This window comes from Delphinus delphis, chromosome 1 (assembly GCF_949987515.2).
Source record: "Delphinus delphis chromosome 1, mDelDel1.2, whole genome shotgun sequence".
Lineage (NCBI taxonomy): Eukaryota > Metazoa > Chordata > Mammalia > Artiodactyla > Delphinidae > Delphinus > Delphinus delphis.
Window position 1 is genome coordinate 113,841,044 of NC_082683.1, and position 26,929 is coordinate 113,867,972.

The 26,929-nt window shown below is 53.8% G+C and overlaps 1 protein-coding gene across 1 annotated transcript in view; it reads left to right on the forward strand.

Moving 5' to 3' along the window:
* KIRREL1 (kirre like nephrin family adhesion molecule 1) overlaps positions 1–26,929 on the forward strand; it is a 97,822-nt gene that overhangs the window by 57,259 nt on the left and 13,634 nt on the right. The window contains exons 2-3 of the mRNA XM_060032269.1: positions 21,723–21,872; positions 23,690–23,839. Coding sequence (XP_059888252.1) covers positions 21,723–21,872; positions 23,690–23,839 — 300 coding nt within the window. The remainder of the gene's footprint in view (positions 1–21,722; positions 21,873–23,689; positions 23,840–26,929) is intronic.

The following is a 26,929-nucleotide window of genomic DNA, read 5'->3' on the forward strand; positions in this document are numbered from 1 at the left end:
CCCCATGCTGCATTCATATGTTGAAGTCTGATTCCCCTGCAAATTCCCTGAGAGCTGGAGGCACGTGGGGTTTTACTTGCTGTCTCCAGCCCCCTGCACCATGCCTGACACCTAATAGGATAAATGAGCATTAAATGGTGAGTGGATCAGTGAACAAATGACATTCAAGACCTGCCACAATCTGATGCCAGTCTACCTATTCTTTCTTATGTTCCATAAACAGTAAAAATGTGGCCCCTTATAACTGCCATGCACATGTAGCTTGCGAGTGCATTTAAGGGGATTATCACTTTTAATCCTCACAGCTCTGCCCTTCCACAAGTACCCAGAGCTCCAGCCACGCCAGAATATTCCCCAGACACACCAGACTCTTCCCTGCCATTGTCCTCAGTGTGCTTTGTGCCCAGAATCTCTTTCCTTCCATACCTGCTGGTTCGGGACTTCATTTTACCCTTTGCGCTCCCTCCTCTTTTCCTGCCATTGGAATGAATCACTTCTCTCCTAAACACCAAAGCTGCTGATTGGCCTGCGCCTTAGATTTAACTAAAAGCCGTTTATTATAAGTGCCTCAAGAGCAAGGCGATGCCTTGTTAGTTCTCTTAGCTCTATGGTAAAACTCTGGCACATCGTAGGTCCCCAATACTTGTTGCTGATTAGAATAGAATAGAATTGAACTGGATCCACTGCTTAGGTTTCAGGATGCTTCCAGTTTTTGCTGGAATCGCGGGCAGAAGGGGATCAAAGTGGCAGGAATGGGTTGGAGCTGAGGGTGAGTGAGGGTGGGACCAGGGGCAGACTGCTTCAACTTGACAGAAACTCTTCCCCAGAAGTTAGCAATAGGATTTCTCGCCAACGAGTCGCCTGTGGCTGCTTATGGAAGCATGATTATTGCTATTATGTCATTTTTGATGCTCCCAAACAACACGCTGAGTGCTGAGCAACGTGCCCATGGCCAACCTAAGCCCGTGCCAGGAGCTCCTCATGACATTTTCTCACTGTGGTTCTTGGAACCCATTCCCCATCCTCCTACCACCTCGGGGGTTGGAAGGCTTCTTACAGATCTTCTGTCCAGCCCGTGCTCTTTCTAGGAGGGATCAGGGGCCTGGAGAGGAGTGCTGGCCCCACCACCATCTCCCTGGTTGTAAATGGCAGAGCTGGAGTTCAAGCCAATTCTTCTGATTTCCAGCTGATGCACTTTTTGCTACTCCCTCTACTAAAACCTGCCCCCACCAAATTGCTGTGAGAGTCCCTCGTCGTCTTATCTTCCTCCATTCTGTTCAATTCAATAAATATTTATTTTATGGAGTATCCACTCCTGCAGAGCAGCCTGTGCTGGGGAATATTGAAACAAGAGAGAGAGAGATGGGGAAGATGAAGTTCCTCATCCTGACAAGTTTACTGCCTAAACTGTGGGTGGGGGTGGGGTGCGATGGGGGGCACACAAGGGGACCTTCCTTTCCCAGAGGACTTCATGTTGCATCGTCAGACTCATTTCTTTGGGCTGTCTTGCTGCCCCCTTTCCCGGCCCATCCAGTATCCCTGTTTGACCACTGATGAAACGGGCTCCGGGAGGCAGAGCTGCCACTCGATGGAACTGAAGCCCCAAGAACTTGCCATGGCGCCAGCCATCTGCCTTCCCCTCTAGATGAAAAAGAAGGAGGGAGCTTGGGGCTGCCTAGCCTATCGCTGGCCCACCTGAAAAAGGTGGGAGCTAGGGAAGGGACCACACTCAGGGAGGGGAGGGAGCCTTTCCTGAGGTCCAAGAGCCTGACATTTGCTGTCGTCCCCAGCAGCTGTTCACAGCTCTGCAGCTCCGTGTGCCTTGCTACCCTTAGGCCCCCGTCCACTTCCTTCTGGAAGAAACACAACTTTAAGTTGTGTTTCTTTTCCTTTACGTCTGTGACCCTAACAGAGTTGGGGGTTCCAAGAGAGAGAAACTGGCTGGTCTGGGGGACCTGAAGAGTAGACAGCTTTGAGGAAGAACCGAGGAGGAGTCTGCATCAGCAACCTGGGCTCCTCCAACCTCTTGGCCAGAGCGGCAGCCCCTCCCGGTGCCCTGGCCATCCAAGCACCACCTAGGGAATGCCAACACGCCATTAATTTGTGTGCCTTGCAAATACGTTATTGGCATCACGTGGTGTTGAAAGTCATGTAATTATGAGCAGAATTTATATGTCGCCAGGGCTGCCTGGGCGCCTTCCTTTCGTCTCCTTCCAGTTACTGCAAATATTGAAGGCTGGCTTAGAAAAGAATCAAACCCACCCGCCTTTATATCTTTGCACCCTGTAGATAAGGTTTTAATTGAAAATCGGTTCGTCTGTTCCCCATGCCTAATTACAAGCAACTTGCACTGCTAACGGAGCACACGGACACGAGCCCAGCACCCTCCAGGAAGACCAGGCTGGGTCCTGGGATGGGGATGGCAGTGACTTTGGCAGCTTCTCTTCCACGTCTGCCACGTGAGGCCCTCTGATTTCTTACTGATGAGTAGACACTGGTCTTTGCAGGCAGGACTCTCCCTCACCTCCCTCTTCCCTCCCTGTTTCATGGCTGGTGATTCCCAGTGAGGACAGGATGCACCTCACCGCCTGCTTCCTCCCTTCTGCCGAGGACATACTCCTCCCACTGCCCCCATCCTGCCCGCTCCTTTCCTTCCAGCCCAGTCGGGCAAAACACCTCCCTGTTTGTCAACATGGTTCTCTTTTCCATATCTGGACCTGCCTGGAGGCCTCTCATCCGACCCAGAACACTCGTCCCAGGTCCTCATTGCTCTCCTTCCTCAACGTGCTCCATTACCATCCTCTTCCGTGTAGCCCCTGCAGTAGTGACTTAGGGCCCGTCGTCCTTCTAGATCTGCCCCTGTGTGTCCATCCTGAGAACTTGTCTCTCTCATCAGACTGCAGTATCCTCCACCCTCTGTAACTCCTCCTGCACCTGAGGAGGTGCTCAGCAGTGTCCCAGGCTGAGGGGCTGGGTCACAGTCTCTGTCTGCCTTCTGCCAGGGACTCGTGAAGGTTGATCAGGTGGGAAAGGCAGGGGTCAGCTTGGCTGCCTTGCCTGGGCGGAGCCAGAGTGTTTGATTCAAGGCCCCAGGCACAGGAGGAGCACCCGGGACCTCCACCCTCAATGCCCTCTTTTGGCCCCCAGTCACATGTCACTGCTGTCACATTTGGTTCCAACAATCATTCCCCTGCTGGAGAGCAGGAGGAAGAATTCATTTCCCCGCTTCAGCCAGGAGACTGTGAAATATGATTTCTGAAGTGTTAATAATGCATCACGTGTAGATAGCACTTTACATCTTGCAGAATGGCTGGCTGAGTAGGGGGGCGGCTGGCAGCCCGGGCGTGGGGCTGGGTGCCGAGTTTCATTTCAGTACTTCTCCTCTGGAACACGTGCCTACTCCCTGGTGCCTTCGTTTCTCTTTCTGAGACCGTCTTGGCCTTCTGCCAGGTATGGAAGTGCCTCCCCTTGTCACACCCCAACCCCTGCTTCCAGACCTGCATTTCTCCTTCATTTATCGCCTCCTAGAACGCCCCCAACATTTCTTTTTTCATTCATCAAATGCTGGTTAAGGGACTGTTTTGTGCCAGGGCTGGGGATGCAGAGATGTTACTGTCTATGGGGGCTCTTGGGATTGGATGGGATAGAGGTGTAAGTCCCCACCCACCCCAGCACTGCAGTCTAAAGTGAAAGCAACTGAGGGATTGACACCCACCCTCCCCTCTGCTCTATTTTGGGGATATGGGGGGGTGTGGGATGCTCTCTGCAGGCTGCCAGGCCTCCAGTAGCTAACTCACTGCTATGGACTTGGAGGGGAGACCCTGCTTTGTCTTTGGTGGTCTGCTCAGAGCCACTAAGCTTTTAGGGTCCTTGACCTCCCAAGAACTGGAACGTTTCTGAGCCCACACACATCAGCCCCCGTGCCTTTCACATATGTGTTTGATAAATAGCCTTATCTTTTCATTCCTTTCCAAGGCATTTCATAGACCTAGAATATTCCCCTCTATCCATGTCACTGAACCCTTTTGCACTTATCACTCCAAGGGTTTGGGGAATCTCTCCATTTCCCAGGCCACATCCATAGCCACTGCTTCCAGGAAGCTTTCCTAGAGTGATCTGAGGAAAAGAGAAGGCATATAATGGTTATGATTGTTACCCCAAGTTCCCTCAAGGCTCTCACCTAAAAGATAGCTGCCCTTGACACACTGGAGTCCCAGGGTACTGCCCTCTCTGTAGCAGCTGGCCCTTGAAAAGTATATGGAACTTGTTTTTATAAAATCATATTTATTTTTTGGAGACCTGGATTTCTCATTTCTAGGAGTCCTGCTCTGCCATCAACTGTCTTTGTAACATCTTTGGACCTCAGTGTCCTCATCAGGAAAATGAGGCCATTGGGAAGGGCTTTCTCTAACAGTGTCTTTGATGACACCCCTACTTCAAACAATTCCTTGGTGAATTATTAGGTCAAGAGAAGGAGCCCTTCGGGAAGTGTGTAATTGCCTTGCAGCTAATTGACTTCAGAGAGCAAGTTGGGGGGCTGTGTTTTCCTGGAGGGTGGCTTGCCTGTGCTCTGTCTGCAGTGACTTCATAGATTGCTCCTGTTCTCAGTCCTGTCTGTGACCCGTGGGTCTGATCCGGAGTGGAATCTCCCAGAGAGCCAGCCCTGGGGCTTTGTGACCTTGTTTGCACTTCATCCTGCACCACTGGCTGGATGCTAACTCAAAGCTTTGAGCGGCCGGGGATGAGGAGGACGCTTCCCCTTGCCCTCAGCCCTTCTGACTCCTCTCACTTACCAGGAAGACAATTCCTCACAAAGTTTTCCCAACAGGTTGCGCTGCCGCTGCTGTCGAGCTGACACCGTAGCTGATGAGTTATTAAAAATCCTTCATTATTATTCTGTACTGTCGCTCTCCCTCCTCCCTCCCTGCCCTGCCCCAGGCTTCCAAGGCCCACGGCTGTCACTGAGAAATGCCTGGAGGCCCCAGCCAGGCAGAGGCAGGCTTTTCCACTCCCTCCCTCAAAGTGGCCCCCACAGATGCAGCAGCTGGCCAGAGGCACTAGGTCTCACCCAGGGCTGGGGATTCTCACACCGGGGTTCCGATCCTGCTTTCGGCAGAACCTGGGGAGCCTGTGCAGGCGCTTCCGTGCTCGGAAGTCTTTATATCAAGAAATGGTTGGAGAGGAATCTCCCGAGGATCTTGGTTAGAGAGACATCTCAGAGGTGTGCACGTTCCAGATGACATCGGGGACCTGATGCTTCATCCTCTGGGGAAAGAGGGACAGGCTAACTCCATCATCTCACTCCCTGAGCTGTGGGTTTGAACCCAGCTCACCCATCACACTGTCCCCATAATCAGAGTTGGCTGCAGCGAGAACAGAGCAGAACACTCAGCTCCTCTCCCAGGCACCACAGCGACAGGTCCTGAGAGATGGGGAGAGGCTTGCCCGGTGGAGGGAGGAGAGCCCAGAGAGAGCTGTCCCTGTTCCAGAGTCAGGTGGCAAATAGGCAGAGTCTCCGAAGCAGCTCTGCACCTTCACAGCACCCTCCCTGCTGCAGGGCTTCCCACAGGCACCCTACGAAGGGTTCCTGCACCCTGTGTCTGGACAAGGGATTCCCAAGGTCGGAGCTGTGAGCAGGAACATAGATGTTGGGTCTCTGGCTCCTGAGCTGGAGTCCATTCACTTAGTCTCTGTCGCATTTCTCTCTGCTCACTCTTGCCTCTTCAGATCTGAATCAATCACTCTTCTTGGGGTCTCAAGCATTAGGTTCCTTTTGCCCCGAACCTTATAGGCATGCTCCGTCCCACTTTCTCGGACCCTGGGGCAGAAAGCTCTGGGCAGCTGGGCCAGAGCCGAAAGCATCCAGAATTAGCCTGAGAATTCAGGGGTGATGTTCCCACCTTGTTTTGGCCTCCAGGTTGAGTTGATGTCTTTCATCTGTCTCTACCTTTGTTTGCCCAGATGAATTTGAACCATCTATCCAGAGGTGTGGAGGCAGAAAAAACGGAGATTAGAGTTAATGAAGTGAAATTGTAGTTAAGAATGGTGGCCTTTAGGATTGGGATAGGGATATAGTGAGAGCTGGGACTTGGGATTGACCAGTGCTCAGTAGGGGTCAGGCTGGAAACAGGGGTGACTGTTAAGGGCAAGGGTTAAGGTTTGGTTTCTGTGTTCACATATTCAATAAACATCTGTGGATCATTTCTGCTGACCAAGCCCTGAGGGAATTGGAGATGTGTTGCCTTCAAAAAGCTCATGCTCTAGTTGAGATTTGGCGTTAGAATGACTGTTAGGACAGGTCTGGATCGGAATTAGTGTTGGGTTGTGGCTGGGTTCGGGGTTCCTTCTTGGCGTTAGTGTTGAAGCACTGAGGGTTACATGCTGTGTGATCATACAGATTGATGTGTGGCTCCTGTGTCAGTTCCTTCCTCCAAGGCTCTGCTCCTAAATTCCCCCCTCCCACTGCTTACCCAAGCCTGTCCCTGCTGTCTAAGACATCCCGGACTTACTGGAATCCGTTTAATGACAGCAACCATCTGCTACCCCTCCTGGTGATCAGCCCCTTCCCCTTTCCTCTTTTTTTTTTGCGGTACGCGGACCTCTCACTGTTGTGGCCTCTCCCATTGCGGAGCACAGGCTCTGGACGCGCAGGCTCAGCGGCCATGGCTCACGGGCCCAGCCACCCCGCGGCATGTGGGATCTTCCCGGACCGGGGCACGAACCCATGTCCCCTGCATCGGCAGGCAGACTCCCAACCACTGCGCCACCAGGGAAGCCCCCCCCCTTTCCTCTTTTGTTCCTCCTTCTGCCTTTCTTGGCAGGGGTCCTGCATCCTGCCTTCCTGGGGGGTGGGGGGGGTCCTGATATTCCTGTCCTCTCTCTTGGCTCATGTCCTGGGAGTCTCTGTCCCTCGCCCCTCCACCATCTCCCTGACATAGGCACCCACCCCACCCTCCTTCCCCCGTACACTGCCCACCTGGCCCAGGCTCTCCCACTTCTGTGCTCACACGTGTGGGACCCTCTGTCTCCAGTGGAGTTCTCATGATTCTCTGGCCTCCTCTCGTTTCCTCTCTTGCCCTTAAGCAACATTTCCTCGTGACTCCCTCCCTCCTTCTCCTTTGATCCGTTTTCCAGGGTCCTGTCAGCAGTCCCCTGTGGCTCTGATTTCACTCTGCCCTTCCTTCTCTGTTGATTCCCTTCAGAGAACCTCCCGCCCCATCCCTCCAACTCACTGCCTCTTGGGCTGGAGAAATTTCTTTTCATCTCCCCTCATCAGTCATGTGGGGCCGTTCCCTCACAGGACACCTGCTCCTTCTGGCAGCCCAGCCAGGAGCAAGTGATTTTTGTTAGGAAAAGTCATTTCCGTGGGTTGCAAGGGGCTGAGGAATGCTGGAGTCGGGGCATGGGGTAGGCAAGTGGTTCTTCCTCCCTTGTTTCATTCCAGGGTGAAATAGCTGGACTCCAGGGCCATCACTCTCCTCTCTCCGTTAACCCCATTCCAAGATTTAGGGGGTGGCTGGATGAAATGCCGGGATCTCAGGAGTGGCTTGAGAAGGAAGTTCCAGAATTATCTGAGCAAAGGTCACACCGCTCCCATCACCAGCTTCCATTTCAGAGAATTTGCACATAAACCTGACGAGGGCCGGGTTTCCAGAGGCTTCTATCTGTTCCCCACTGTCCTCCCTGTCTTTTTCTTGCTCTTGGAGCCCTCCTGTGCTCCCATGAGAACCTTCTCCCACCCCACACTTCCATCCTTCCTTCCCAGGGCTGTGAGCTTGATTGACTCTGATACCCGGGGAAGGCATAAGCCGCTTGTTGGAATGCACGGCGCCCTGTCCCCCTCACAGGGAGATAATCGAGGAGGAATATTGGCTCGTCCAGGAAACGAGGTGATAAATTTGTTGTGAGATTGGTGTCACAAGCAATCAGAGGGAGCTTCTCCCCATCCACGGCTGGGCAGCTAAATGAGAAATCATTAGGTTATTGCAGAGACCAGGGACAACAGAAGTGGGGGAAGGAGAGGACTCCCCTTTTCACCTCCCCATTTCCCTGGGGGGCAACACAGGGAGATCAGAAAGGGAAGGGAAGAATCAGATACAGAGAGGCAGGCTGCTTTCTTCAAGGTTTCTCCTATACCTGAATGTCCATACCTCCATCAGTGATGTGCTCCTGGCATCTCCTCTGGTGTCTGGGCCGTCCTGAGGCTGACACAGAACACAGGACAAAGAGACAAGTGAGCAGGGTTGGGTGTCCCCAGGTCAGTGAAATTTTTGTAGAAATTTTGTAGTAGAAAAGTTGAAAAGGGCACGTGGGAGAAGCTGATGCGGGCACAGGCCAGAGTGGCTGGTTTGGAAGAGATGGGAGAAGAAAATCAATACCTTCTTTACAACCCCTCTGGGAAGACTGCCTGGAGGAGAGGGATTTGAAGGCTGCGTAGCAGACACTGGATGGCTGTAGGTGTAGACCTGCTAGGAGATGATTGGGTGGTTGGCATGTATACATGTAGGGTGCTCTCCCCTTTCTGCTGAATTCCTGCCTCATTCATGGAAATAAGACCATAGAGCTGCCCTGGCTTTCACATGCTTTGGGGTCCTAGGAACAGACATCAGTTTGCATGGCCTTGAAGAGAAGGTCTCTCCATGGACCCTTGCCCTGGACTCCCAATTGCTCATCAGCACCATGTCCGCCATCAATATCCTGTAAACTTCCAACAGTGGTTAGATGAATGGTTTTGGTGTCCCTGTGCTTCCCCTGTTCTTGGCGCATTTGTGTTTCAGCTGACAAGCAAACTGAGTCAGGTGGAACAGGAAAGATGAGGAGCAAACTGTGAAACCAGCGTTCATTAGCCCTGAAGACCTACCTCTGGGTGCTTCCTGCCCTATGCCGGCCGCTGCCGATTGAATGCTGCCATACTGAGACCTCGCCCCTCCGGCTGTTAATTACAGAGCCTCCACTGCCAGGCTCCCTCAGCCCCGTGCAGCAAATCAACATTCCGTGCCCCTTGCACGTGCAGAATGAACCGAGTTAGACGGATCGATGGAGCTACCAGTTGGAGCTGCTTCTACTTTATGCAGGATTGATCCAGGTGACCCCAACTTGGGGCCTCTAGAAGCGCCTTTGCGGGAAATCTTTTTAATGGAGATTAATTGGAAAAGCCTCGAATGTCCTAGTTACAGGCAGAAAGTGCCCCATTCTCGCTTTTGGTGGCTACGTACCAACACTTGTATGTAGGTGTGCAGTCACACGCACAAGTTCACTAGACACAGGAATGCACACAAGGACACACACACCCTCACACCACCGAACAGCTGCCTTAGTCCTTCTGATTCTTCTAAGCCCATCCCCGAACCTTACCAGGTGGACACGTGGTGGCTCTGTGGAGCTTGGATCAGCCCCAACTTCCACTTTTGTCTTTCTGAATCTGGACCTCTTTCTATGTCTATATCCAGTCTTTGTCAGCAGCCTAGAAGTTTCTGGAGGGCAGAGACCGAGGAATGCCCAGAAGGAGAAAGTGTTTAATTTTTAAAGAGGTATGACCTTGGTTCTAACTTCTTTATGTGCCTGAATTCCAGCCACTTCCAACTGCTTGCTGGTCTTTTATGTCTCCATGTCTTGGTTCATGCAGTTCCCTTTGTCTCCAATGCCCTGTCCCCCAGCTCTCTGGCTGTTGAAATTCTTCTTGTCTTCAAGGCTCAAGGCAGTTCTAATCAGTAAATGTGTATTTATCGGATACCTACTGTGTGCCAAGCAAGGTGTCCAATGTTTAACTTGTATGATGTAGAAAGGACCGAGAGCTAACAAAGTCCAACAAGGTAGGGGTCTCGGCCCAAGGGAAGACCAGGGTGGAAGTCAGACATGTGAAAAAAATGCAGTCTATCAATTGATGTAATGCCCTTTCCTCCACATCGCTCCATCAGGACTCTCATCATGCCATACTGCCCGGATATGCGAGTGTGTCCACCAGACTGTAAGCTGGGTGGTGGCAGGACCAGGTCTGTCTTGTTCACTTTACATCCCAGAGCCCAGGACAGTGCCTGGTTTGTAGTAGACACTCAAAAAATATTTGTTACATGAATGAATGAATGTTGAATTGACTTGACTTTCTCTGGGTGCAGGTGCCTTATCCATTAATTCAGAGAATCAAATGACAAACATTTATTGAGCACCTGTTGTGTGCAAAGCACTTCTGTACTAGTCACTTTGGGAGACACACAGCTAAGATCACATCTGTTGCCTCAAGGAGTTTACAAGCCAGAATAAAATACAGTATATAGCCACAGAGGAAACTCCAGGTCTCAAACCACACGAAACGTTGAAGTTTCCTGATTAATTGCCATGGGACCAAAGTCTTATTTATATACTTGACTGCCAGCCTAGACAGTTTTTTGAACTGTTCTTTTCCCTGTAGATGGCTCTGTTCAGAATTCCTTCCTTTAAACGTTAGTTCTGCAAACCATTTCAGTCCACCTTGATCAAACTGTTATAAATTGATTATTTGTTAGGTGTGTGTCCAAAGTAAGAAGAAAATATATGAGGTGTGTGAATAGAATCACAAAGCACCAGAATTGAAAGGGATCTTCAGTATCATCCAGGGCCTTCTGGAACATTGCCGTCTGGTGGTCATCCACCCTTATCTTCAACACTTTTAGTGACAGGAGCTCACTGCCAGGTGCTATGAGATAGTTCTTATATGAATTAAAAAATCTGTTCCCCTAGGGGTCACAGCCATTAATGTCTGTTCTGGGGGTTTGTAAGGAGGGCTCGGTGATGAGGCCTGGGGTCGTGGAGCATGTCTGCCAAGGCAGACTTTCTCAGAGGCACTAGTGCAGAGCCAGGGCCAACGTTGAGAGCACTCATCAGAGCCCCGTGCCTTCCCAAATTAGTTGCTCACCTGGCTCATAGAGTCAGATGGTCCATCTGGAAGTCCTAGAGAAATCTGCAAAGTCATCTGTGATGAAAGGTTCCTGACTCTGGAAGGAGATTAAGATCTAACACCTGGATCTGATCTGCTGCTCTTTCTTTCTTTCTTTCTTTCTTTCCTTCCTTCCTCCCTCCCTCCCTCCCTTCTTTCCCCTTTAATTTTGAGGTGAACAGGGGTCTGAGGTGATGCAGACATATAACAAAGCTGATTAAACTTTGAAACGGAGGAGTGTCCTCAGAGCTCCTGTCAGGCCTCAGAAGACCCGGATTTCCTGCCGGCTCTTTTGGTTTCAGCGGAAAGGAGAGAATGCCCTCCTTTCTGCTGCCCCAGCCCGCACCTTTCTGGATTTCTCAGAGTTAAGGCTCTTTATTCTGGAGACTGTTCCTAAAAGTGCCAGGAGACCTCTATGGACAGGGTCTGGAGACCAGCCTGCATTTCTTCCTGGGCTTTGAGCTGGGGGCTCTCAGGGGTACAGTTCTCGCTACTCTCAGATTGTACTCTGAAGCCATATTCATAGCATGGTAACTAAGAATGTTAAAGCCAGCTGAGGGAGCTTTCAGAGCAGAACTTGCAGGGTGCCTGCGCCCATCTGCCTGAGGAGGAGCCAGAGGGGAGGGGTGCACTGTAGGAAGGGGGAATGTGGTCAGACCCCAGGATGAACTTTTTGTCTGCCTGGGGAAAGGCAGGGTGGCGGGGGGCTGAGGAGTGGCACATTGGTCACCTTCCTGGTGGGCACACTGCTGCCTGGGCCGAGGATGCACTAGTCGCCCGGGGCCGCCTGTGGGAAGGAGACGAGGGGCAGCAGCTACCTGGGCCCCACTTCATTTGTGGGGAGACACCAGGGCCTTGCCCTCGGCTGCCTTAGGAATTACCTCAGATACAGCCCACCTCATCCTCTCCTCCTCCCCAGCCTTGGCTAATCCTTTCAAAAATCCCTTCCATTTCTCAAGGATTTCACTCCTTTCCTTTGACCTAAATGCTCAAGACCTTCCGATGAGGCCCTAGGGAGATGATCCACCCCAGATCTCCCCGCCCACCCGCCTGCACAGCCCCCAAAGCTGTGCTGCCCCCTGCCCTTCTCCGATTTCTTTCCTCCTCCTCCTGTGTCCTTATCTTCATCCTCGATTTCCGCTCCCAGATGGTCCCAGTACTTCTTTTCCTGACTCTCACTCCCCATTTGTATCCATCGTCCCTGCCTTCTCCATAGCTTCTTTCTTGCTGTTCCTTCCTCCCCACCCCCATCCCCCCCCTGTCCCTTTTATACCAGTGTCACTTCAGCCCTTCCTTCCTTCCTTCCTTCCTTCCTTCCTTCCTTCCTTCCTTCCTTCCTTTCTTCCTTCCCTCCTTCCCTTAAAGCAATCTTTTACAGCGGGCTTCCCTGCTGGCGCAGTGGTTGAGAGTCCACCTGCCGATGCAGGGGACACGGGTTCGTGCCCCGGTCCGGGAAGATCCTACATGCCGCGGAGCGGCTAGGCCCGTGAGCCATGGTCGCTGAGCGTGCGCGTCCGGAGCCTGTGCTCTGCAACGGGAGAGGCCACAACAGTGAGAGGCCCGCGTATTGCAAAAAAAAAAAAAAAAGCACTCTTTGACAGCCTTTTTGTCACTCTTCCTGCCACCAGCTTTCTCATCGTCTGCTTTGCTCTCTTTTTTTCTGTCTGACTCCCTCTCCCCACCCTTTTCTCTATTCTCATTTTGTCTTTGCACGTTGGGCCATCTCTTTCAGCGTCCTGCCTTTTAGGACTTGAGGACTGCTGGAGAGCCAGGCATTTGGACCCCTCCTCCATTTGGTCTCCTTCCTTTCCTGCCTCCCGACCCTAGCCCTCTGGGGCCTTGCTCTGTCTCCTTCAGCCTTCTCTGTCTTTGTGACTGTCCTGCTCTCTCTTCTCCTTCCCTCTGTCTCTTCATCTTTTGCTGTCTTTCCTCTTATCCTCTGTCTCTTATCTGAACTAAGTCCTTGCCGGCCACCTGCCTCCTCTCCCCGCACTGCCCTTCCCTTGCCCACTGAAGCCAGATGGAAATTCAGTTTTTCAGCAGAACTGTCCACCATCCCTGCCACCCCCCTTTCTCCTCCTGCCTGTCATACCTGCTCCAGCCAACCCCACTTGGTCTCACAATGCCATCGTCCTTCCCATAAAACACTCTCAGGGTCCCCTGCCAGGGCACATTTGCATAAAGTTGTCAGATCAGGTCTGGCCCCGGTGCCTCCGGCTGGCAGCGCAGAGGGGGCTGGAGGCCCAAATGGGGCAGGGTGGAGGGAGCGTTTCCAGCTGCACCTGCCTGTCTTTTTTAGTCCAGGAGCTCAGCGTCCTTGTGAGTGGGTCTGGGCTGGCAGGTCACTTTGGAGACTCAGGATTGCCTGCCCTCTATCCTCTTTTTTTCCACCATGAACCTAGTGGAAGGGGACGCAAGGAACTCTGATGGGGAGTTCCTTACAGAGGAAATCAAAGAATGGCCTTTCTTTCCACTGCTGGATGCATCCTGTGGGTTCTCTCAGCTGCTGTCTTAGTGTCATAAACCTGCAGCCCTCCCTCTACACTCCTGCTGGAAGGAAATGCCAGGATGGCCCCAGGTACACCAGCTCTCGCACTGTCTGCGGTACGGGGCTGAGTTCTTGGGAGTGTCGGCAAGGTCTGGCTGAGGCCCCAGGAAAGCAGGAGATGCAGTAGAATGTGAGAACATCAGAGCCAGAAAGGTCCTTCCGTGCCTAGTACTTCAGCCCCCTCCCATTACGGTTTAAGGAAGCTGAGACCCAGAGAAGTGAAGTGATGCCCCGCCACAGTCACGCAGCTGGGTGGGCCAGAGCCGGGACCAGATAAGCCCACGCCTCCTGACTTCCGGCCCAGAGTGCTCTTGTCTCTGCTGCCAGGTGGTGCTGGGCCAGTTCCCCTGGCCTCTTTCAGGGTTCTGTTCTTGCCTCTTTCGGTGAGTAAAGCACTGGCGCAGACCACTGAACTCCTGTGCCCCGTCACTATGAATACCAGAGCCCCACGGCCAGCCTCTGCAGCCAGCCTCTCTGGTCTGTTCAATGCGAGGAAACCAGGCCAGATTGTGGCCACTTGTAAAAGCCCATCTGGTCCCTGGAAAGGTTCCCCTTCAGCTGTCCCTACCATACCCCAGCCTTGGAGATAGACATCGGGGTGGCTTGGCCAAGCAGTTTGTGGGGAGGGAGGAGAGACTGCTTCTCCTGCCTATGGCTTTGGCCTCCTGGGATGAGAAAGGACCAAAAGTGGGAAGGGGGTGAAGGTAGGTGGGCCAGTGGAGCCGAGGGGTCCGCTTCTGAGGCCCCTGCTGCCCACTGTGTCTTTTTCACTTCACACTGTGAGATACTTTGGTGTGGTAAATGCTGGTGGGCAGCAGAGTAGGGGCCGTAATAGTCCTTGAATGTTGAGGAACTTGTCTCTGGGGTGTTCATCTGATGTCCATATCACAGACCTCTACTCACAGCCAAGCCTGAGCTTATCTGCTGGGAGCAAGTCAGTGCAGCTTTCTGACCCCTGACCCCTGACCTCTCAGAGGAGGGGCTTATAGTGTCTAGGTCACATCGCATTTGGACACTTTTGGATTCTGGGCTGGGCTCTGTATAAGGCAGAGTCAGCAGACCCACACCCCTCATGACCAGTCGGCTGGGCAGGCGTGGTACTTCCCTTCTGGCAGCGTCTGGTCTAAGGGCTCTGAACTTGCTTCTCTCTCTGCCTCTATGTCTCTGCTGTGGGCAGCCGGGGTCTCTGCCTTTCTCTCCTGTCCTCATCCTCATTCTGCCCGCCCCAGCCAGTTCGTTCCTCCCCCCCAACCCCACCCCAATCTCCCTTCCTCCCTGCTCCCCTGCCTCCTCTATCAAAAGTGCAAATCTCCGTTCCTCCTCTCCTTTCCCCTTTGCTGGCCCAGCCCAGAGAATTGCAATCCTCTTTTCTCCGTGAGAGAATCCAATGGATGGGAGGGGCCCTCTCTGGCTGTTGTATTTTTCATAGAGCAGGAAGGGAATGGCTGGGGTAGTGGGGGAGAAGCTCTTGGGGAAGGGTGGGAGAGCGAAGATGTGAGGGCAGAGAGAGGGAGGGAGAGTGGAAGAAGGAACAGTAGAGTGTGGAGAGATTTAGTTCCATCTGAAAGCTGTCGGTGCGAATCAAAGTCTTCCCTTTGAACCAGCAGCGATCTGGAGTGGAGAGCATGGGGACTGCTCCGGCCCAGGGGGTTCATTACTTCTCATTTGATAAATCCGGGGAGACAGGGCTCGGCCTCCACCACCCCTGTCTCCTGCAGCCTGGCTTCCTTGGCGTCTCCTGTGTTTGCCTCCACTCCCTCTCTTGTTCCCAGCTGGCATAGCAGGCAAGGCTCCGGGAACACGACCATCAAGGTACATGTGCCAAGACATGGGTGCAGAAACTTGTACTTGAATGCAAAGATGCAAAAGACTGTGTGTGTGTGTGTGTGTGTGTGTGTGCGCGCGCGCGTACGCGCGCACCAGTGAACGTGTGCTTATGTGCTGTGGTACATATGTGTCCACAAGAACTCCACAGCTGTGTCTGAGAATCTGTAAGCATTCCCAGCCTCTCTACGATAGATGTAGAGGTCAATTCCTAGTTCTCAGTCAAAAATGGGATTCAACCTCTCTGTCCTCATCAGGCCTTTGTGGGAACCTAGTCCCCAACCCCGGGGATAGGCCCAGCAGGAACAGGAGATGTGTTCACACACAGAGATGGGGATAGGTGGCCTCACCTGTGCTGTGCTGAGGATGGAGCAGGGAGTAGGAGAGCAAGCAGAGCTGGAAGGCAGTGTCACCCCAGGAAGATCAGCGTTGGGAAGGAGAGGGGGGTGATGCTGAGAGACGAGGAGAGGCTGTCCTAGTGAGGGGACAGCGTCGAGGGGAGACAGAGAGGCCCCAGTTTGCACAATGGCCAGAGTCTGAGCTAAGAGGCCCAGGGGGTGGTGAGAGGTGGAAGGCAGCAGCAGCTACGCTGGCGAGATGGCATTCCAGGGGAGCCAGGTGTTCCGGCCCGTCGCCTTGCTTACAGGCCCCGACACTTACCAGCTGTGTGCCTGGGAGGAAGCTGCTTATCTCTCTGAACCTTAGGTCCTTATTAGGGATACTAATGGTACCTACCTCATCATGTTGTTGTGTACATTAAGTGAACTAGTCTTCGTGAGGTACTTGGCACGATGTCCGGCGCTTCACAAGCAGAGGCTATGTTATTGCTACCACTTCTACTGGTGGGCGTTGGCGGCTCAAAGGGTGACATTTGCGATTGATTGAAAACCTCTTTAGGTGCCACTGATGGTCCTGCCAGCCTTTGGAACCACTCTCCCTTCATGTAGGAATATTTACATCAAGCCTTCTCCGATGGTTGGTTGCAGCGTGTGGGGCAAGTCCTGCGTGGCTATAGGGTACAGGCCGGCCGCAGATCTCAGGAGGGAGCAGCGCCCTCCCAGGAGGTAAACACAGTGAAGATGCAAGTCTGAGTATAGAGTGGAGATCAGAAGTAGCAGATGGGCGCAGAGCTTGGGGGCACCAGAAGTTCTCTGGGGTGGAGGCCATGAGCCCAGTGTATTCAGGAAATACTTCTTGGATATTCCTACAGCACAGCACAGTGCCTAGAGCACTATCTCTGCCACTTCCTGTCTGAGTCTTATTTCCCTTCACTGTAACATGGAGACCATAACCACCGCTGTGCCCTGGATTATAATGATGGAAACGGTGTCTCTAAGACATCTGCACTGGTGCCCAGTACATAGTCAGCATCTTCTAATTGGGAGTTAGCATTATTAAGGAACATTGCTGGGACTGAAGGGACAAGAAAGGTAAATCCAAGCAACTCTGTTCTCCAGGGGCTCCCAGGAGACCGGGAAAGACAGAAACGCACACACATGAGTAACTTTTAATCCAAGGCAGGCTGTGATAAGTGCTATAACCAGAAGCCCAAACAATGCGGAATAAGAAGAGGGGAGGGAACCATTCCAAGGTGGAGGCCAGAGGAGCTTTGTGTTATGGGGTGAGATGGTGAGGGCCAGGGTTAACCTAGAAGGAAGGAGGGCTGGGGGGAAGCTGGTGGGAAATAGGGGAGGAGCCCAGAGGCCCCACCCCATGGCACCCATCTGGAGTCTGAGACCGCCCAGCCTTCTGGCAACACGTCTGAAGGACAGAACCGAGCTGGAGATGAGGTCCTGGCCCCCTGTGGCCACATTCACCATCACCTTCCTGCCTTGGCCTGGGTCTCTGTGGCGCCGGCGTCTTTGTATCACCGGGCCTTTCCCAGTGCTTTTCTCTCTGTTTCTCTGCCCTGGGCCTGTGTCTTTTTCTTTCCTGGCCTCTTTCTGAGATCTCCTCTTCCCTTCCTGCTTCTCCTCCAGTCTCCTTTCTCTCTTTCACTCTCCCTCTGCCTGGTCTGTCTTTGTCTCCGCTTCCCAGTGTCATTGGCGCCTCTGCCAGCCTCCCCATCAGTCTGTAAGTGTGTGAGTCTCCGTGCGGCTGTGTACAGCACACTTCTTCTCTGTCTGCCTTCACAATGGCTGCTTGAGAGCTCACCAACATCTGTGATGGTGTCTGAAGACAGGGAGGCAGCAGGATGAAAGCAGGCGGGGATTCACTTAAAAACACACACGCGGATTTGCACTCGCCCCAGACTGGAGTTGCCGGGGAGGCAAGGCTGCTGATTCAGTGCTGCCGCTGCTGCTTTGGAGGCTGGTCTTTTGTCACCATTCTGTTTGTGTTCAGGCTCTTCCCGCGTCCCATCCCACATCCAGCCAGTCCCCTGCATCTTGGTTTGCCCTGGTTTTATTTCCCGGAAGTGGGGTGTGGGCACAGGGATGGGGCTGACATTTCACCACCACCCCTACCCCCCAGTTCCAATGCAGACTCTGCTCCGCGTCACAGGTGTCGCAGACGTCATGGCCGGTGGAAGGCCCAGGCCGCCGGGACCTCTGAGGCATGTGTGTGTTCTCTGATTTGTGTGTGCTCTTGTGAGATCACTGATGATGGTTCCTGGTGCCTTCTTGACATGTACCCTTTGCATTGGTAACGCCACCTCTGCCCTTCCTGTTGTGCCTGTCAGATACCTGCACTCATGGCTCACTTTCTAGGCTCTCTTTCTCCGCAATCCCCGTATCCCCTCTTCACCCATACCCATCACTGCACCAGAAACTTCCAGAGTTCTGTTTCCCCCCTACCTGTCCCAGCTCTGCTCCACACTCCCTCCTTCAGGGAGCCTCCCAGGAGTGCCCCCAGCACCGTTCCTCCCCCGCCAGCAGGGAGAGCCCTTTCCCGCCCCTCCACTCTCCTGCCCTGTCTGCCTTTACCGCGGTCTGTGAGCCTGACCCGGGGAACGGGGTGTTTTGCCTCCTTCCCTCGATGGGGTTGCGCAGGCAGGACTGTTCACTCAAGCATTTGCTCACTCTCACTCCATCAATCCACAGACATATTCGCAACACCTGCTGTGGGCCTGGCAGCCAGGCCCTGTGCCGGGTGATGGGACTGGTGCTCTGAGTGACACAGTCCAGACGCAAGGAGTTTCCCCTGGGCTGGGCAGGGGTGGGCAATGCAGCGTGGACCTACTATAGCAGAGGTGGGAAGTGAGTACAGAGAGCTCTGAGGGCATGCAGGCAAGCAAGGAGGACTTCACAGAGGAGGTGACTATTTGAATCCCAAGGGAAAGGGAGGGAGCAGTGTTCTGTCCAGGAAAGGCCTGTGTAGGGACCTGGAGACAAGGAGAAAAGCCTGGAGTGGGCAAAATAGGGAGAGTGGGACTTGGCCATGGCAGGCTTGGGGCTTCCTCTTGATCTTGATCCAGGTCAGGACAACCCGTGGCATCTGGCCTCTCTCTCGGATACTGTCTTGGCTGCAGGGGCTGTTTTGGGGCCAACCAACATTGCTTACCTCTTTTGCAGGCTCAGGATCTACACGGCCTTTCCATCAAGTTAAATTCCTGAGACCCCTTGTTTCCCCTCCTCTCTGGACTCTCTTCTGGGTTATTGCTTCCATTCCCCCGTCTCCAAGTTGCTTCAACCAGGCCTATGCCAAGAGGCACCTATTTCAAAATCCGCAGGACGACAGATACCTTCTTTGTCATGTCATTGCTCATGTTTCCACCGGTCCCTCTGATTATCTAACTGCCCAGGATAAATAGGGTCATAGCTACCATTCCGTGGGCACAGGCAAGGGAATGTACCAGGCATGTCATCCAGCTTATCCCATTTAACTCTTCAGCAGTCCAGGTAAGCGTCATCATCCCCCAGTTTACCAGTAAGGAGAAAGAGGCTTAGAGAGTAACTCGGCCATGGTCATACTGGTAGGAAGTGGCAGAGGCACTATGCAAACCTAAGTCTGTTTCCTAAACCTCTGCTCTTAAAAGGGAGTTTGCAATACTTAGTCTAGACTTGTCACAGGTACAGGCGAGCACACGGAGGAGGCTGGGATGGGACAGTGACAGCCCAAGGTCACACCACCCCTCCCTCCGGCAAGATGCCCATCGCTGACTCTGACTCCATCCTGCTGCAGGATGAGCTGCCTCCTCGCTCCCAGTGGATGGAACCAGCTTCTCACTGTCCTCGGGAGACTTCAACAGGACACCAGGGTGTCCAGACCCCACGCAGAAAAGCTGTGAATATAAATTCCATCTCTGAGCCAGGGCTCACAGGCCACTCTACTCGCAAGCCCTTGACTTGGGCTCCGGGGGCTGTGGGAAGGAGAAACGTGAGTGTGGAGAGTTTGCAGCCTGTAGCTGCGCTAGAGAAATGCGCAATGGTATGAATAAATTTGAATAATAATGAGGGCAATGCCTGAATTAGTAATGCCGGCTTACTCACCTGACCCACCCCTCCCCCAGGATCTCAGCTCCTGCCACCCTAATCCCAGGAAATAAGGGTGAGCCTTTTCCTTTCCTTTAGAAGACATGGATGGGCCGTCAGGTCAGCAGAGTTGGGGAGCTGCTGTTTCTAACTTCTTGACCCCCTGCAAACCCAGAGAACTGGATTTGCACACTTAACCAAAAGAGGCTGCCCTTTTGTATTAAACCATATGCTGGCATCAGTCCACTCCCATCTGCGCCCCCTCTCTCAGTCCTCTTTATGTGCAGCTACCAATCCCGTTGTCGAATGTCCAGGGAGGTTCAGAGTGAAAAGCCAGCATGGCCCTTGGCCTTGAGGAGAGGTTCCCATTCTAGTGAAACAGATAGGGCAAACACCGTCACCCACCAGCTGCCCTCTACCCTATGGCAGACAAAAGCGTGGGCATAGACTGATAGCGTGAGACAGGAAATGCCATGGATAGAACTGTGACAGCAGGGCTGAAAGATGGGACAAGCTGGAGGTAAAGATCAACCTAGGAGGACTTCCTGGGTGAAGGGAATGTGAGGCAGGTTTGGAAAGAAGGGGAGAGATGGAGCTGGAGGAGGAAAAAGAAGAAGGGAGGCGATGAGAAGACGAGGGTCCTGATTTTGGTGTCTTAGAGGGAGGTCTTGGAATGGCGGGGGGACAGTTCTGTTTGCTTATACACGGGAGTGATGGAGGATCAGACAGATTTTGCAAAGCTGGGTTTGGGAAGAGTTGGATCTGGGGACTGTGGTCTCTGCAAAGACTTGGGAGCTGGGGAGGGAAAGAAGGGGGAGGAGTCCCCAGAGTTCCGGGCAAAACTGATTTGGGTTACAGTGTGTGACAGATTGGGGACGTGCATGGGAAGCCCCAGACCTGTCCCTGTGCTGTCCCGCAGCCCCTCCATTTCCTGGGGCCCAGCGCGGGAAGCTGATGGTCACAGCATGGTGCCAGGACTGCCCCACCACCGGGCTGACCAGCATTGGCTGGAGTGGGTGGGTGGGAGCAGTGGGGGGAGAAGAAACCCGCGATCCAATTCCCTGCTCCATTTAGGCTCCACAATTAAAGGCAATTACTCTGCAGTTCTCTGATCAAATGCTCCCGGCCGAGCTGCCAGTGGGCAGCCATGTGTAGCTCCCGCAGCCAGAGGGAGAGCGGAACAAAGTCACGTGGCCTGTCAGCTCCCACGGGGCGGGAGGCTGGACGTGAGCAGGTGTATCCGTGTGTATGCACTCATGCCCTCGGAGCTTGGGAGCAAGGGGTGAACACACGGAATGGGGAAAGTGTGCAAGAAGTGGGTTCAGAGCTACTTTGTTTAGGATTCACCATCATCCAGGAAGCTTATATGCGTACATGTGGACGTGCCTGTCCCGTAGAACCTGCCTTTATGTACCTGATGTGTTCAAGGGGGAACTGTACCTGGCATAGTTGTACACACATGCGCGACCTCACGTTGGCCACGTACACAAGTCCAAGTAGGGGTACGGTGGTATATGCATGTCTCAGGAATCGTGGGGGACCGTGGCATCACCACAGCATGTGTTATGAAGGTGCCACCCATTGACAGGGGGCTGGGGGCAGGGGAGCAAGGCTCAGGATTTATCCCTGCTCTGTCCTTAACTCACTGGGCGTCCTTGGGAAAGGGAGTGTCCTCTCTGGGCCTCAGTGTCCTCGTCTGTAAAATGAGAGAGTTGGACTAGCCTGGTCTCTAAGGCCTTTCCGTAACACTGCACCACTTTCTCTGCCTGCTGAGTACTTCAGCTCCTGAAACCCATTCCCATGGGCCACGGAGGGAGGAAGCAATCCAGGGCGAGCACACGGCATCTTGGAGGGAAGGGGTTGAGGCCGAAGTGGGACGGGGGCTGGAGGGTCCACCTTCCCAGCCTTCACCTCTCTCTCTCGGGCCCGGTGCAGGGTGGGAGTGGAAGCCTGGGAGGCTCGGCCTCTTAGTGGAGCCCTCTGTCCTCACTCATCTCCTTACCCAGTACCGCTTTGGCCTTGCCAGGGACCCAGACCCGCTTCAGCCAGGAGCCAGCCGACCAGACTGTGGTGGCTGGACAGCGGGCCGTGCTCCCCTGCGTGCTGCTCAACTACTCGGGGATCGTGCAATGGACCAAGGATGGGCTGGCGCTGGGCATGGGCCAGGGCCTCAAAGGTGAGTGGGCCATGCAGCCAGCCAAGCGTCCAGACTACCCCATTTTTTCATCCCTCCCCCACCAACAGAGACTCCTGGACCCAACATCCCTTCGTTCCTCACCACGTTTCTTCTCTGTGCTCTAGCCTCCCCTCTCCCATTTCTGTGTGAGTCAGTCTCCCTCCCTCTCCTCTCGAGCTCTGTCTCCACTGCTTTCCAAAACCCACAGCTCTGCCTTTCCTCCTGGCTGTGGACTGGCTCGTGAAAGGCCAACGGGAAGCCTGAGAGATCAAGAGAAACCAAGAGACCTTTACATAAGAGAGCTTCAGACAGACAGACACCACAAGGGGAGCTGCAGGCAGCCAGGTGAGGCAGGAGGTGCTGGGAGACTCCAGAGCCCCCCTGCTCTTGCAGGGGGAGGACACAGTACCTTCTATGTCCTATGTTCCATGCCAGGCTGGCTTTGCTCCAGCCTCTCTCCTGCCCCATGCCCAGGCAGTGTCCTCTCAGTGGTCACAAATTCATTTTACTATCAGCCTGAGCACTGTATTTATTCATTCATCAAGCCTTTATGAAGCACTATGGAGCCACTGTGGAAACAAACATAATGTGCTGGGGTGGGGAAACCCTCCTATATTCCAAAACAAGTAAAGATACTTTTGGAAAGGCCGCCTGGCGGAGTGGATGGGGAGTCAAGACCTGCCTCTGCCTCCTCCCAGCTGGGTGACCTTAGGAAAGCCACTTCACCTCTCTGGGCCTTAGTTTACTACTGGGTCAAACAGGCATAATAGTCGTGGGTCTGTCTGCCTTATAAATGCGTTTGCGAGTTTTGAACCCAATGAGAGAATATGCTTTGTGAAAACACATTGCCCACTGTAAAGCGGGGTAATGGTGAAAGTAGGGAGGGATGGTGTATTTTTATTCTTGTTGTCGTCCAGGGCTTGAGACTATTTGCTGTGGGTTCCGTGTATTAGAGCAGGTAGGGGAAATTTGTCTGTATAGAGCCATCTGTATGAAGGAAGGAGATGGGGCTGGCGGATCTATTGATGATAGAAAGAGAAAGAAACAGGGAGAGAGAGAGAGATCAATAGATACGGAGTGAAAAGAATCGATAGCCTCTGGACAGAGGGAGATGGTGGGAGGGAGCTGATGGTGGGGACCACGAGAGAGGAGGACAGAGTGTGAGGGGGTGGGCAAGAGCCTGGAGGACGGAGGGCGAGGGAGACTGGATTGCAGAGGCCAGAGGCATGGCTTCTGCAGGGGACGGGACTCTTCGTTTCGGGGCTCCTTCAGGGAGCTGGCAGGACCCTGCCTCGTGCATCCCTCCCTAGGGGAGTGGTGGTGAGACCTTAGCCTGCCTTGGGCTTCCCTCTGGCCCTGGTGAGCTCATGTCTGAGCTGCGATGGCCTATATTTCTTAACGCCCACACACCCTCCCCTCTTTCTCTCCTTTTCTCCCTGCTGTCTGCCTTTTTTTTTTTTTTTTTTTTCCTCTTTCTTTCCTATTATTATGAGAGACATTTGTCTGCAAACAGCTTCGGAGATTTCATCTGCTTCTGCTCATCTCCCCCTTCTGCTCTCCCCCATCACTCCTTCTGCTTTGTGGCTCCCATCCTCACTGTAGGAGGTTGTGACGTCACAGTGTCTGCATGGGGACCTCTTCCTCGTCAAGGGCCCCTGGGGGGGTCCCAGGAGAGGGTGGAGGGAGGAGTGCTGGCCCTGGAATGGGATGCGGACCCTGACATGGGGAGAGGATGCACCCTTGTGGGGCAGGGTGGTCCAGGTCGATCCCCAGGTTAGGGCTGGGCTCACCTGGGCTCGCCCTTTCTGTTCCTGCAGCCTGGCCACGGTACCGGGTCGTGGGCTCTGCAGAGGCCGGGCAGTACAACCTGGAGATCACAGATGCCGAGCTCTCTGACGACGCCTCTTACGAGTGCCAGGCCACGGAGGCCGCCCTGCGCTCCCGGCGAGCGAAACTCACCGTGCTCAGTAATAACCCCCGACATCCTGCAGGGCCCCCAGCCTCCTGTCTCTGTCTCTTGGCATCCTGGCTGTCCCCCCTTCTCCAATTTCCCCTTTTATTTCCCAGCTTCTCACTCTCTATTCCTGGCCTCATGTCTGCCCCCACTGTCTCCCTAGCTTTCCCTCCCCAAATCCTTTAAACTTCTTCCAAAGCCAAGTTCAGATAGAAGAGGAAAAAATGGGCATGTGGGCACCCACTGCTGGACACGTGGACTGTGTGAGCTCTGGCATCCTCCCTGCCCCTGCCTGTGCCCAGGCCACGCAGGGACGGGGCTCAGCCTTCTGGATACAAAGCTCTCCCCGCCAGAGTGGGGGCATGTTGACCATGGGGACCGGGCCTCTCCTGGCAGATGGGCTTGTTGGAAGCTTCTCCCTTCCTCTCCCTCTCAGCTGCCTCGGAGCCCCAGAAACTACCCGCTCGGCTCCTTTTCCTTGAACTCAGCCCCTCTTCCCTTCGCTCCCTCCTTTCCCCGCTCAGCACACACCCCTTCTTCCCTGCTTCACCTAGAGCCCTCCTCAGGGAGCAGGGAAGCAGGACGGGGCTTTGAGGGCTGAGGGCGGGGCGCGGGGACGGGGCGGGCAGGGGTCCTGGCTGAGTCTGCAGGAGCTGCTGGAGGAAGGCTTGTCTCGGAAGCCGAGCCCCCCACCCCCCGGCTGCTGCCCACGGGATACAGAACAGATGTCCCTCTATGGCAACACCCAGGGCCATTTGCATAATGAGGGGATTCTCTCCTGCACGCAGTACGGAACGAGGCCAGCTCTGACACGCCTTCGCCTCCTCTGTTCCGTGCCTTCCCCTCCCTGGCGGTACCTCCAGCTCCATCAGTCTTTCTGTCTCCCTCAAGCTCTGGTGCTCGGGCTGGGCCTCTGCCTCTGCTCTGCTTGTCTCCGGCCTGGCTCTGTCTGCCTGTGACCCTCTTTCTTCCTCTTTGTCATCCACTCTGTCCCTTTCTTTTTTCCTGCCTCCACTTGATCTGTCCTGCTCCCTCTATTTTCTCTCCCCAACCCTGAAATCATTGAAGTGGGGGACGCCCCCAGGAGGGATGGAAGGAAAGGAGGGGGGAGATGAGATGAGTGAGTGGGGACACAAGGAATGTTCTTACTTGGGGGAGAAAGGTGAGAACATGACAAGTCATCTGAGTGTGGTGGGAAGAGGCCTGGAATGGGAGTCAGGAGACTTGGTCCATTTTGGCACCATGACACGGAAGAGGTCATAACCTCTGGACAACAAGTTTCTCATCGGTAACATGGGCTGCCAGCTTTTTCTTAGCAACTGCCGCTTTGCTTCTCCCTGAGCAGGGAGTTGTAAACTCCAAAGGTCTGGGCAGATGTGAGGTGTCAGAAGAAGTGAGGACTGGAGGGACCTGACAGCCAGTTTCTCTGGATGCGAAGACCCTGAAGGACTAGGACTCAGGGCTGGTGGATGACTCGCTTTTCCTCTCCGGTGAGGACAAATGGGAAGAATTAACAAGAAGCAGGATGGAGGTTAGGAAGCAAGAGTTCGCTAACCACCAGGGCTATAGGCATGGGATGCCAAGACATCCACTTCCATGCCTCGTTGGAGAGTGTATGAGCCCCGACACCGGACCAGGCATTCCGAGGGAACGTGAGATTCTTAGGAGACCTTCTGTCTTTTTCCCTCCCTAACTGCTTTGGCTTGGATCCTGGAAGGTGCTACTTCTAGACTGGAGAACTCCCATTCTAATGAGGGGCCCTTGATACTCTCCCTTCCCTCTCCTACCCCAGCACAGAGGCGGAGAAATAGGGAGAGATGAGTAGAGGCCAACCAAGCCCCCAGATTTCCCAGGAACTTCATAATGGCATCCAGTGTCTTGGTTCAATCAGGGAAGGCTTCCTGGCAGAGGAGAATATCGATGGGAACCCTAGATGGAGGAGTACCTTGTTTACAAAAGCTTGCGAGTCAGCGAGGGAGGAGCTGACTGGCTTGTCCGCAGGGCACGGTCAGTGTTGAGGGTGTGGGCCTTCGTAGCGTGTCTGAGTGATTTAGGTGGATGAGGGGAACGGGAAGAAGCCCCAAGAGTAAAAGAGATGAAAGATGAAGCCGGCTACTCCTTTCCCCTCCCTCCCCCTCCTTGTCTCTCTGGAATTCTCACACTCCCTGCCTCCTGCAGCCACGTGGAGGCACTGAGAAGGCAAGACGTCTGTGCATCCTCCCTGCTTACCTGCTTACACACAGCCTTCGTTCATGGCAGCCTGGGGCTCAGAGACGGGGCAGGGCCGAGAGTAGGCTGTGTTCACTGCTCGGAATCAGCCTCCCTGCACACGGCCAGCCTCGTCACCTCGCCTCCCCTGTAGCCATGCCCCTCAGTGGCCCACCCCAGCCCAGCCCAGGTCACTGAATGGCCTTTCATTCTTCCTGCCTCAGGGCTCGGAGAAGCTGCCTCCCACTCCCTCGCAGATGCGGACGCAGGCATAATATTTATCTACAGACCCATGGCTCCCTCATTACTCACAGCAAGAACCACTCGAGTGCAGTGGTGATGGGCATGGCTTCGGCGAGCCTGGTCCACACCCAGCCCTGACATTCAGCTCACTCTCCTGTCCCTGAGCCTCAGTACCTTGTCTGTAAATGGAGGTTAATGGTATTTACCATGAAAGGATTAATGAAAAACACTTTGTGGTGAGGATGAAATGAAATCGTATATACGTGAGGCGCTTGAGCTGACATGGGGTGGGCATCCAGTGAATGGTGGAGATGCCGTCGATCACGTTACAGTTTACAGTCGGCTTCATATCCTTGGTGTCCTTTCACCTTCACAGTAACGACTCTGGGGGACAGATGTCAGTGTGCTTTTTGAATTTTACAAACAAGGAAGCTGAGGCCTCAGACACATGTACATATTGATACACAGATTTAAGTCACAAGTCCTAAAAATGTGTTCGTAAACATACACAGGGACACACGCCTAACTGAGCATGATAGTGATGGATAAGCAGACACCTCAACAGCCTTAATTTCCTTTTTGCCCCAGATACGAAGAGAAAGGTGGGCTAGTGGCAGAGGTGACAGGTGGGCGGCCTTCCCTGAACAAAGGG